The 13,621-nt window shown below is 43.1% G+C and overlaps 1 protein-coding gene across 3 annotated transcripts in view; it reads right to left on the bottom strand.

Annotated features, from left to right (window-relative positions):
* The window catches only part of efr3a (EFR3 homolog A (S. cerevisiae)), a 240,982-nt gene that overhangs the window by 5,385 nt on the left and 221,976 nt on the right, over positions 1-13,621 (bottom strand). For 2 of the 3 annotated variants that reach the window (XM_034182372.1, XM_034182374.1), the window contains 2 exons: positions 11,797-11,924; positions 7,554-7,639 (listed from right to left, as the gene is read on the bottom strand). In XM_034182372.1, the coding sequence (XP_034038263.1) occupies positions 7,554-7,639; positions 11,797-11,924 (214 nt within the window). The remainder of the gene's footprint in view (positions 1-7,553; positions 7,640-11,796; positions 11,925-13,621) is intronic. The other variant, XM_034182373.1, reaches the window with a different exon arrangement.

A 13,621-nucleotide genomic window follows, 5' to 3' on the forward strand; every position in this document is an offset into this window, starting at 1 on the left:
GTATTCGGATAATAAGTACTTTTGTGTTTTTAAACAATATCAGTAGTGGCAGGGCTCTCCCTAAGCAATGGCACAATGCCACTGTGCCATCATGCAGATTTTTAGTTTAGGGTGTTCCCTCTCTCTGTGTTTTCCCGGTAATTATTTTGTTTTTTTCACAATGTTGAATTCTGGAGCTTTGCCAAACCATGAGCCCAGGTGATCTGTGAAATCTTCAGTCTGCGGACGGGACATTTTTTTAATTGCATATTTCATTTGCACTTTTTATTACTGTGATTTATTCAGTGTTTAGTGTATATTTATACATGCTGTACAGCGTGCAGCTCAAACCAAAGTCAAATTCCTTGTTTTCTGTGGATACTTGGCGAATAACAAAGCCTTTGAAAAACTGCTGTGGAGTTCAGCGTTTCCACAACAGCTACACTGATAAATTAACTGTACAGCCTTTTGATTAAAAACTCTCATCAAATCTGAATAAAGGCATTTAAAAATAAATTTGAACAGTTAAACATGATTCATTTAAATGCGCATCCTTTCGCTTCATCTACAGAGGTGGAGAGCAGCCAGTGGAGCAAACAGTGTTTTTAAAAAAAATATATAAACACACTGCTTCACTTTAAATGCATAATAATTCCATTTCAGATGATCAGCGTGGACCCTTTCTCTTAAAAGGCTTTATTTTACTCAGCATGTGGCTTTGTAAACTTGTGCTGCTACATTGATTAGTGCTTACATTTGTTATGGGCATGCTCTACTGTCTTTTTCCTGTTTTTTTTTTGTGGGAGCGTTACAGCGCCACCTACAGGCCTGGCATATGTACTACAGCTTTAAACAAAGCTTTGAGGCAAAGAATTTGCCTTGAACATTTTTTGCAATTGAATTATTCGAATCACCCGATTAATCGTTTCAGCCCTACCACCGACAGGCGTCAGAAATGGAGCACCAAGCTCCCATTTTGCACAGATGAGAGAACATTATTTATGCACCATGTGTCCCTGAAGGTGTCCACATTATCAGTCAGAACATAAAACTGGAAGTCCACTCTGATCCAGGCTGCCAAGAGACCCTTCAGCATAAACTCAGGGTCCACTGACCCCTGAACTAAAACACAGTTCTTCCGAGTCTTCCAGATAGCCAGGTTGGCGAGTCCACAAAGCAGGTTAATTAAAACATGCAACTTCCTGGATTGTGCGCAATATTTCGGAAGTGAATAAACAAGTCCATAGTTAACATCAAACCAACCCCATGAAACCACCTCCCCAACAACCCAAACAGCCCTGACAACTAGTGACACTGTGCAAAAACATGGTGAACAGTTTTCCTAAGTGAACAAAAAGGACAACCCCTGGATCCAGGTGCGCCAGATACCCGTTTGTAGCCAGAAGCCCGTGTACAATCCTCCACTGGAGGTGCCCTTTCGCTTGTCTACCGGGGGTTTGTACAGGCTTCGCCAGCTTCCCACAAGAGACAAGACGGCATCAAAAAACTCCGACCACTTCAACGGCTTCAACCCTGCCAAAGAGTGTAAGTATGACACTTTGACACAGGTGTAATAATTTCAATGTAATTTATTTTCATTTATATAGCACCAAATCACAACAAAGTTGCCTCATGGTGCTTTACACAAGTAAGGTCTAACCTTACCAACCCCCCAATACTTTCAAACAAAAGTGGGTGTCCTGAATGACAGGAGAGCCCCCTGCTCCTCCTGCCATGCCCCTACAGCAGGCGAGATAGTCAGAGAGGGGAACACGTACTCACGTTCATCATCCCACTGGTCAGACTGAGTACGGTTCTCAGCAAATGCTCTGTGAGGCCATGGCAGGAAAGCACAAACCTCCTCCACCACCCTGAGCAGCATCCTGGAGGACAAAACTCCCGCTGACTCGGCCAACCTCACAACAGACGTACTCAGTAGATGGCCCATTTTGGTACACCCTGCCTCCCTCAGGCAGGACCGCAGAGTGGCAGATGACAAACCAGGTGAGCTAACAGTCATTGAAGAAAAGAGGCTCCTCAAACAGCCACATCCCAGGTGTGCCTACAATGCCCCTACGCACAGTGAGGACCTGCCATACCTGGAGAACTGACCGGTAAAAAGCAGAGATACGCGTCCCAATGACATCACGCCGATGTAGGAGGAAAAGATTTTTGTCATATCCAAGACCTGCGTCCTTCTTCAGCAGGACACGTGCCGTATCCTGCCAGCGCAATCCAGAGGTGTACAACAATCTCTGAGCAGCCTGCAACCTGAAGGTCGACACCTGAGCACCACCAGCCCCTGTACTTCATGAAGCGGCATGTACAGCATGGAAGCCCTGATCCAGTGATGGCCTGACCACAAAAAGTCCACCAGTAACCGCTGAAAATGCTCAATAATGCCCTGTGGTGGAGGGAGGACAAACAGTTTGTGCCATAGCACCGAAGCAACCAAGTTATTGGCGACCAGAACTCACCCCTTATAGGACATCTGGGACAGCAACCATTGCCATTTGGACAGTCTGGCACAGACCTTCTCCACCAAACTCTCCCAATTCCTCTGACGATACCCATCCGTCCCCAGAAAAACACATTTTTAACACACAATTTTTAAACCCTCCACTCCCCACCGCAGACCATGTGGCAGACAGGGAGCAGACCCTTCCTGCCACCTCCCCATCAGAACAGCCTCAATGTTATCCCAGTTTACTTTTGCCGAGGTTCCCATCTCATACAGCCGTAAACTGTCTAATAACCCATCAACGTCCGTCTGAGTTGTGACAAAAACTGTGATGTCATCCACGTAAGCAGAGAGCACCAGGAGAGGAGACAATTGAAAACCTGGCAAAACAAGGCCAAACAGCTGAGAGTGTGGCTCAATGGCTAAAGAATACAGCTGAGCTGCGATGGGGCAGCCCTGTCTTATACCCCGCATTACTGGGACTGGGCAGCTCAACCCACCCCCAACCTTAACCAAACATGAAGCCCCATTATACAAAACCCCAACAAATGAAATAAACCCTTCACCAAAACCAAACGCCCTCAAGGTGGAAAACAAACCGGCAAAACCAAATCCTCAGTATTACACAAATCAAACAAATCCCTCATCAAAAAAGGTTGTCTATAATAGTCTTATCGGGCACACAATAGGACTGGTTCTTGTGAACAATGAAATCCAGGACACCTCTCAACCTGTTCGCCTGTACCCTAGAAAAAAGTTTATAATCCATACAAAGAAGTGCAACTGGTCTCCGGTTCTGCAACAGGGTAAGGACAGAACAGCACGGCGATAAGAAGTGGGCAAGCAACCCACCGCAATGCTCTCCCGCAACACCTCCAGAAGATCAGCACCGAGAAAGCACCAGAACTATACATAAAAATCCACTGGGAGTCCGTCGACCCCTGGAGCTTTCCCAGATGCCATCTGCCGCACCACCATTGTCAATTCATCCAGTGTGATGGGGGAGTCCAAGGAGTCTGAGAGATCACAGTCCACAGCACCACAGAGAGCAGAGTAGAAGTCCATAGCATGTCTCCGCATCTCCGACAAATCACTCGTCACCCGTCCGTCAGGAAGGGGAAGATAGGTAATCACTTTCTGATGAGAGGTCCTCTTCTCCAGATTGAAGAAGAAGGAACTGGGTGCATAAATGTCTTTAATGTTCGCAAAGCGAGCCCTTGCCATCGCCCCTTTCACCCTCACCTGTAACAGGGCACCCAGCTCTGCCCTCTTCCTCTGCAGCAGACCACGCTGGTCGGGCACCCCAGCTGTATGTAGGTTGGCCCGAATCTCCATAATGTCCCTCTCGAGTGCTGCCATGGCTACTTTAACCCTAGCTGAAGAATAGGAAGTGTATTGTTGACACAAAACCCGAATCTGAGTTTTGCTGGCCTCCCACCACTGACTCACTGACCCAAATGTCTCCTTCCTACCCCTCCAGAAACCCCCAAAAGATTCAAATAAATCCCAAATGCCCTGTCGTTCAAATGTTTGGTGTTGAATTTCCATTAAGGGTTGAACCTCTGAGTGTGTGAGTGGAATGTTTCTGTTGTGATGAGATGACATATGAGTGTGATGAGTTTGACATATACAGTGAGGACAACACCCTGTGATTTTGCAAGTTCTCCCACTTAGAAATCATGGAGGGGTCTAAAATTTTCATCTTAGGTGTATGTCCACTGTGAGAGACATAATCTAAAAAAAAAAAAAAAAAAAAAAAATTCCGGAAATCACAATGTATGATTTTTTAATAATTTATTTGTATGTTACTGCTGCAAATAAGTATTTGAACACCTACCAACCAGCAAGAATTCTGGCTCTCACAGACCTGTTAATTTTTCTTTAAGAAGCCCTCTTATTCTGCACTCTTTACCTGTATTAACTACACCTGATTGAACTTGTTACCTGTATAAAATACACCTGTTCACATACTTAATCAATCACACTCCAACCTGTCCAACATAGCAAGACCAAAGAGCTGTCTAAGGACACCAGGGACAAAACTGTAGACCTGCACAAGGCTGGGATGGACTACAGGACAACAAGTAAGCAGCTTGGTAGAAGACAAGTGTTATGATATTTATATTATATATTATATTATTATTTATTTATTATTTATATTATTATTTATTATTTTAGAAAATGGAAGAAACACAAGATGACTGTCAATCTCCCTCGGTCTGGGATTCCATGCAAGATCTCACTTTGTGGGGTAAGGATGATTCTGAGAAAGCTCAGAACTACACAGGAGGACCTGGTCAATGACCTGAACAGAGCTGGGACCAGAGTCACAAAGATTACATTAGTAACACATGATGCTGTCGTGGTTTATAATCCTGCAGGGCAGCAAGGAACCCCTGCTCAAGCCAGCACATGTCCAGGCCAGTTTGAAGTTCACCAGTGACCATGTGGATGATCCAGAGGAGGCATGGGAGAAGGTCATGTGGTCAGATAAGACCAGAATAGAGCTTTTTGGAATCAACTCCACTTACCATGTTTAGAGGATGACAACAACGCCACGAAAACCATCCCAACTGTGAAGCATGGGGGTGGAAACATCATACTCTGGGGGTGCTCTTCTGCAAAGGGGACAGGACGACTGCACCGTATTGAAGGGAGGATGGATGGGGTCATGTATTGCGAGATTTTGGCAAACAACCTCCTTCCCTCAGGAAGAGCATTGAAGATGGGTCATGGCTGGGTCTTCCAGCATGACAATGACCCCAAACACACAGCCAGGGCAACTAAGGAGGGGCTCCATAAGTTGCATTTCAAGGTCCTGGAGTGGCCTGGCCAGTCTCCAGACCTGAACTCAATAGAAAATCTTTGGAGGGAGCTGAAACTCCAAATCTGAAAGATTTGGAGAAGATCTGTGTGGAGGAGTGGACCAAAATCCCTTCTGCAGTGTGTGCAAACCTGGTGAAAAATTACAGGAAATGTTTGACCTCTGTAATTGCAAACAAAGGCTACTGTACCAAATATTAACACTGATTTTCACAGGTGTTGAAATACTTATTTGCAGCAGTAACATACAAATAAATTATTTAAAAAAATCATACATTGTGATTTCCGGATTTTGTTTTTTTTAGATTATGTCTCTCACAGTGGACATGCACCTAAGATAAAAATTTCAGACCCCTCCATGATTTCTAAGTGGGAGAACTTGCAAAATCGCAGGGTGTTCAAATACTTATTTTCCTCACTGTAAAGCCGGTCAAGCCTGGCTGCAGACACCACCCCATCTGAAACCCAGACCCACGTGTACTGTCTGTCCTGTGGATGTGTGACCCTCCAGGTGTCCAACAAATCCACCTCACGCAAAACACAGCCAGAGAGGAAACTGACTGCAAATATGGTTTCTCACCAACCCGATCCAGTGACATATCTACAGTGCAATTACAGTCACCCCAAAAAGACCAAACATTCACCAGGATCCTGCTGAACTAAAATGTCCCTCACCGGTTTGAATAACCCCACCCGCTCCAAGCCCTCATTATGTGCGTAAATATTTGTAAACACAATGGTCAACCCCCCCGACTTGAGCCCTCACTAACAGAACCCGACCCTGCACAATCTCAGTGGTGGATAAAACAGTGACGTAAAGTTGAGGAGAAAACCAAACCGCCACTCCAGCACTGATGTTGGAGCCATGGCTTTGATAAAACTGTCCCCTCCACCAATGAGCCCAGTCCACTTCATTAACTGTGTCAGAGTGAGTCTCCTGCAGGAATAACACATGCAACCCCTTTTGTTCAAAGAGCTCAGAGACCAAAGCCCTCCTCCGCCCGTCCCTGCCACTGTTCATGTTCAAAGAGCCCACCTTCAGATGGTGCATGTGGACTGAGTGGAGAGAGAACAGAGAGAAAGACTGATAGAAGATAGAACACCGGTGAGACACACTCATACTCTATCTGGTGGATTTACCACCCCTGCGACCTCGCCCCCGCTTGGACAGAGATTCCTTCCCCAAAGCAGTGATGTGTTTCCTAAGTCTGTACCGCTTCTTCTCATCCAGCAGGTCCAAGCCAATGAGCTTCCTCAACACTTTAACAGATTTCACAAATTTCTCTGTGTCGGGAAAATAATCCACAACTTTCACTGATTTACCAAAGGAATCATTGGTGGACATGCTGGAGTCCGAATCATAATCCATGTTGTCATCATTAATGCTTTGACTCAGTGGGGGTTTGGGGTCCGCTGGGCCCGGTGTCTCCCTGTCAGCCCGATCAACCTGTCCAACGGTGACGGAGGACTCGCCCGCAGCAGAAACATCAGCGTCGACCACAGAAGGAGAAACAGAAACATCAACCGGATCGACCTCAGAACCGTCATTCACTGCAGCATCAGTCAATCCAGAATGTTCATTTGTCAGCTGATCAGCAGTTACACTGGCAGCTTCAGGCTCAGAGATACCCTGTTGTGGAGAAAAGGCCTCCTCCTGCACGCTGGGCCCCTCCCCCGGACCAGACACCGACACCGGGTCCTCGGGCCCCGAGGCCGAAGGCCCCGGAACCGGACCCGGGGCCGCCGACACTGATGCCCCACACACATCGTGTTTGTGCGGACACGCGAGACGTTTGTGACCTACGTCCCCACATTCAAAACACTTCATGCTTCCTGAACTGGCATAAACCATGTAAAAAGAGTCTTCATGCTTGACACTGAAGGACACGCCCAGAGTGTGGGTCGGACAGTTCAGGAACGTGAACACCTGATGACGGAAGGACTGAACATGCCGAAGTTTTAGACAAACAAATTAGACAAAAAAATCTCTGACTCTTTAAGACCATAATCATTCTAAAGTTTGCTCATTTAGATTTTTCAGGAATTTGTTGCATTGAGAAACTACAAACAGGAACTAGATGTTAAATCTGACAAATGTACAGATTAACAAATGTGTGCAAAAAGTGTCCTCATAACAGGAGTTTTGGAGGAAAAAAGTATCACTTTTTTGTTGTTACGCTGCAAAAACGTTTCTGAGTAAATGAAGAACATGAAGATGTCTGAAAAGTCCTCAGAGTGACAGCTAAAGAAGGACAAAGTGCTTCCCGAGGTTTTAGGAATTTGGACTGACCTTATCAGGGAGACTATTGGTCAGGATGTCCACCTGCAGAGAGATGGTGTCCACAAAACTCTTCCTCCTGGTCAGATGATCTTCATCTGCACCAACAAAGACCGAGAGAAAGTTTATAAAAAGGAAACAAAGCTGAGGAAGACAAGAAGATTTTTTTTTAAAAGGCACTCAAGTTTGTATTCTCATCTAAGTTTAGACAAAGAGATTTTAACAAGAGTCATCAGGAGATGACATATCCCCCTGGTCCCTACAAATCAGTAATACAAAGTGTAATATAAAGATCACCCAAGTACATCCTTACGATAAATATGAATGAAATTGGTCAACTGGTTCTTGAGATCTCACACTAACCAGGGTGGCAATGACAATATCTTGAATATCTCGCTGTGACCTTAAAATTGACCCCAAGATCACTGTAATCGCCTGGTGTCGCGGGGATAACCAAGTACACCCTTGTGCTAAATATGAATGAAATCGGTCAACTGGTTTTTGAGATATCACGCAAACAAGAGAAAAACGGACAAACCGACATGGTGACTGCTATATCGTCTCATATTTCATATCAAGGGGATAAAAAAAGAAGTTCAGGTTTGCATTATTGCCTAAGTTTAGACAAAGAGATTTTAAAAAGGAGCTCAGGTTTGTATTTTGAGCTAAGTTTCAGCAAAGAGGTTTTTAAAAAGAAACTCAAATTTGTATTTTGATCCAACTTTAGCCATAAAGAGATCTGAATTTCTATCCAGGGTTTGACATTTAGCACAATATTTTAGCTAACCCACTAATAAACCAGAGACTGCTACTATTCCTACAACATTAAAAACCCCAAATATGTAAAATGCAAAAATTAATTCAGAAAATATCAGGTGAAAATATTGAAAATAAAATAAGCCATTGATGAAATCTGTAAATCAATAATAATAAAAATGTAATCAGAAACCTTCAAGCAACGTGCAAACAGAAAGCACAGACACTGGAGCGTGGAGCCGGCCTGAAAGCAGCAGCTGCTTTCACAGATAATAACATGTTTTTCAGCTACATGTGGGATTGATGGCTTTATTGAAGCACTACTAGCTGTGCTGTTCTGTGGCTCAATGGTTATGGCTTAAAAATAAGATTCGATGGGCAGCAAACAAGAAAGCTGGTGTGGTTGTCCTTATGGACTGTGAACTGTGCAAGCGATGGCTAATGCGACATTAACGCAGCTAATAACAACAACAACAAGACTTCACACAAAACTCATGTTCCAACAATAATCAATGTCATCAAAATGATGTTCACATACTCACCGTGAAATGTCCAAACGCAAGCAAAACAGTTACACACATGATCAGATTGTTTACTTTTTTGTTTAAGGCTCCAAACACTGAACAAGCACAATCACTGGAAATGACACCAAACTCGGGGAAACTAAAATACTACAGGGACTTTTTTATTGGTACACTGACTGAAGTCGGGACATAATTCTACTGCCTGCGTAGGTGTTTTGTTTTGTGTCAATATATTTAATAAGTTAGTTATATATAGTTGTATATAATTAGTTATATATAGTTGTGCTCACGTTTGCAACTGCATGAAAAAAGTTGCTTAAAAGAGCAGCAATGTTGTTCAAAGTCCAAAAACAGTATGAAGCTGAGCTTCAACAGCATTTAAAATACAACAATGTATTAAATTAATACAAATTTTAATTGTCAAGATTTTTGTTTTTTCAGTTTGAATATAACCGACTCAGACTTTGGAATATTATATCTGGTTTGATTTTCATTTAAAATGTTAAAAATATTTAATTTAAGACATTTTCAGATTCAGATTCTAATTTTTTGCTTGCTTTCAGATATTTTGTCAGTTTCACATCTTCTGTCCATTATTTCACTTGAGTGGTGTAGTATTAGAATGGCCAGTCACATGGCACTTCACGAAGGTCAACGAAGCCCTAACAAAACAATAAATCTGGACTTTCGTTAACTTTCTCTGGCATCATTTAACCTTTGCTCAGCTTCGCTCCTGCAGCTGGTGCTTTGTCAGGATTTTTAAACTGTCGAAAAATTTGAACAAAGGGGAACGAAAACCTCAATTCGTCCTTATTTCGTTTTGCTGTCCTTCTTGACGTTTTTTTTTTTTTTTTTAATTGCTTAGTTTTTGTAACGTTAGGGTTTAGTTTGACTTTGTTCAACCAGCTGAATGTTTTCACAGTACAGAAGCTGTTTGTGAGTGCTGCTGCTGCGTTCATGTACCGTCAGAAATTACAGGGAAAACTCAGCCTGTTTGCTTGGATTTTTTTTTTTTTATCTGGGTGGGGGGTCAGCTTCAGTGGGCTCAGGCACCTTATCTAGGCCAGAATTAATCTTTTGTGTGGATACAATTAATTATTTTGCCACAAGCAACAATTTGAAACAACAAAAAAGTTGTGTAATATCTGACGGTACTTGAATGCAGGGGCAGTGGCAGCAGCAGCTTCTGTGTGCGCTTATTATTTTTTATTAAATATAAGAATATGAGTGTAGGAATGACAATCCACCCCTTATGTACATGTGGCAACATGTAGATAATTCAAAAGATTATATAAAGAGCTGTTCTGGAAGGCAGAATTCACATTGTGGATCAGCTGCAGCTCGTGAAATAACCGCACCTGAGTCAATGCGTGGTGTTCACACAGACTGATTAATTTACTGCTCTGATTTATTCAATCATCTTTACACTTATATTTATTCCCCGTTTTGACAGTTTTCTGTTATAAATCAATATATATATGGCTTAGTATATTACGCAATACAGTGAAACAGCAGTGACCACGGCACACCAGAGGTTTTTTATTTTATTTTAAGTGGAGCAAGATGTAGTGCCCAGCATGTTGTCAGACAGTGAGGATTCTGATGATGAAGGAGATGATCCCTCTTTTGTTCTGGATGAGGAACCAGAGCAGGTGGTCCACTCACGTGCACACAGATCTCCACAGCTTTTGTTTGCAGCTTCTCCAGGACTCAGGCGCTATGAGCTCCTTACCAGCGCCGAGTCCTGGAACGCAGAGTTACAGACACAACGAATTGTGACTTTTTTTTTTTTTACTCTTTTTCCTTCATTCAGGAATCGTTGTGTGCCGTGTGACTAGGCCATAAGGTCGCCCCCAGTTCCAACCTTGGACTATGGATTTCATTGTTCTTTTTGTTTGTTTTTCTCAGTTTCAAAACTTGGACTTTTGATTTCAATTTTGTTTTGTATGAACAAATGTAAAGTACCAAATTTAATACCATACAAAAGGTCTGAGACTGGTCGATGGTCTTTCATGTGTCAAAGTTGTAAAAAGTTGAATTTAATGCCAACAATTCGCAGAGATTATTCAAGTAAATGTCTCCTAGAGGAAATTCAGAAACAAACACTAAATATTTGACTGGAATAAACTGAAATTTGGATTGAGATAATAAAAATATGACCTCAGCACAGAACTATATGAAAATGAATAAATAATTCAGATCAGCTTTGTGCCTTACACAGTTAGTGCGTGAACACGTTTAACCGGTGCATGTTTCAAACATATTTGAATTATTAGAATAAACAGCTGCTCAGAACAATAAAAACATTTCAACTCGCTCACAGATCATCCTCCGCTGCACTCTTAGTACCTGATCTGGACGTACCAAAACTGGCACTACTTTAGCAGCTAACATTAGCATGTAGCTACCTTAACAGAGAAGCAGTGTGCGTGTAAATATACTGATGAAATATGATTTTTGGGCTTTGGGGCAGACTTGTGGATCACACAGCAGGTTCTTACACTAAGCTCCACCATCTTATTAGAATACTTGAGTACTCCTAAACCACTGGATTACTGCAGCAGTAATCTATTACATGTTGGACTTTAGGAGTGACGGGGAAAAGGCGTCTAACAGTCTAAGGGTTACCTCTGGACGTCTGCTTGCACCTGTGGATGATTTTTCCTACTGTGTAAAACACTTTTAATGGGGGGGAGAGGGGAAAAAAACAAACACAGACCGTAGGTCAGTGTTAATTAACAGACACTTTTCTCAGCCCGTTTCCTAATTCAGTCAACATCACAGCTGTTTGTTTTCTTCATTAACACTGTGTGTAAACTGACAAACAAATCCACCAGTACTTTGTCTACTTGCTGTTTGCACACCAGATTTCTCTCCAAATTAATTGGATTCAACTTCCACAGAAAGTCCCTAAATTTAGTAATAATGAATAAATAAAAACTGCTTTTTCTAGGAGCAGTGAGACTGCTCGGTACCTGTGACCTGGGGCACGTAGGGGACAGACAGTCTCTCTGCGCTGTATCCAGGTCCAGCCAGGCACTCCGCCATGTCAGCTGCCTGGAAGTACAGCAGCTTGTCATCCTTATTCAAAGACTCTGGGAGTCTGGGAGGAAAACAGACACAAAACTTACAGTCATCCAAGAGAATTCACATTCTTCAACAAAAACCAGACTTCATCATGTGCAGAGCAGATGTGTAGTTGAGGTACATTGATTGGTTTTTTGTGGATGTGTTGATTATATCTTCAGCCTAAAGCCTGGTTCACACGGCAAGATAATTAGGCCGATATCGGACCTGATCTTCCCCTTCTGACAATCTTAAGGACGCCACCACAATCGTGATGACACAAAAGATAATCTTATCAGATATTCTTACCATGTGTGGTGTGTTAAGAGCGCTCCGATCTGCTCGGAAGGACGTCTGGGGCGCTCCGATGACAAATCGGGATATTCAACATGTTGGATTGTCTTGGCCCAATATCGCAGCATGTGGTGTCCTCCAACCACAAACGAGCACGCAGCCTACTGAATGTGACATGTAGCCAATCAGAAAGCAAGGTGATGGATGCACGGAGCAGAAAATACAATCAAAACAGCTGTTCTGACTTACCAGAAAGTCTGGTGGTCGTGCTGTCTCCATTTGTCATGTCTCCAATTAACATTGAATCGATGTGTAACTTTGCAAAAACAATGTCGGACTCTGTAGTTTTCTCTGGGCCCCTCCCCAATCGGACCGGGAGTGAAATGTTTAGCCGCATGTTCTCCTTGAATTGCTGGCTGTCTGAGTAGTGTCCAAAAAATGAGGTGGGCTATGAGAAATCTTGGAGTCATTTTTGATCAGGATATGTCCTTCAATGTGCATATTAAGCAAATATGTAGGACTGCTTTTTTACATGTGCGTAATATCTCTAAAATTAGAAAGGTCTTGTCTCAGAGTGATGCTGAAAAACTAATTCATGCATTTATTTCCTCTAGGCTGGACTACTGTAATTCATTATTATCAGGTTGTCCTAAAGGTTCCCTGAAAAGCCTTCAGTTAATTCAAAATGCTGCAGCTAGAGTACTGACGGGGACTAGAAGGAGAGAGCATATTTCACCCGTAATGGCCTCTCTTCATTGGCTTCCTGTTAATTCTAGAATAGAATTTAAAATTCTTCTTCTTACTTAAAATCAGGTCCCATCTTATCTTAGGGACCTCTTAGTACCATATCACCCCAATAGAGCGCTTCGCTCTCAGACTGCAGGCTTACTTGTAGTTCCTAGGGTTTTTAAGAGTAGAATGGGAGGCAGAGCCTTCAGCTTTCAGGCTCCTCTCTTGTGGAACCAGCTCCCAATTCGGATCAGGGAGACAGACGCCCTCTCTACTTTTAAGATTAGGCTTAAAACTTTCCTTTTTTGTTAAAGCTTATAGTTCGGGCTGGATCAGGTGACCCTGAACCATCCCTTAGTTATGCTGCTATAGACGTAGACTGCTGGGGGGTTCCCATGATGCACTGAGTGTTTCTCTTTTTGTTCTGTATGCACCACTCTGCATTTAATCATTAGTAATTGATCTCTGCTGTCTTCCACAGCATGTCTTTTTCCTGATTCTCTCCCCTCAGCCCCAACCAGTCCCAGCAGAAGACTGCCTCTCCCTGAGCCTGGTTCTGCTGGAGGTTTCTTCCTGTTAAAAGGGAGTTTTTCCTTCCCACTGTCGCCAAGTGCTTGCTCATAGGGGGTCGTTTTGACCGTTGGGGTTTTTCTGTAATTATTGTATGGCTTTTGCCTTGCAATATAAAGCGCCTTGGGGCAACTGTTGTTG

The sequence above is a fragment of the Thalassophryne amazonica genome, chromosome 12 (assembly GCF_902500255.1).
Source record: "Thalassophryne amazonica chromosome 12, fThaAma1.1, whole genome shotgun sequence".
Taxonomy (NCBI): domain Eukaryota; kingdom Metazoa; phylum Chordata; class Actinopteri; order Batrachoidiformes; family Batrachoididae; genus Thalassophryne; species Thalassophryne amazonica.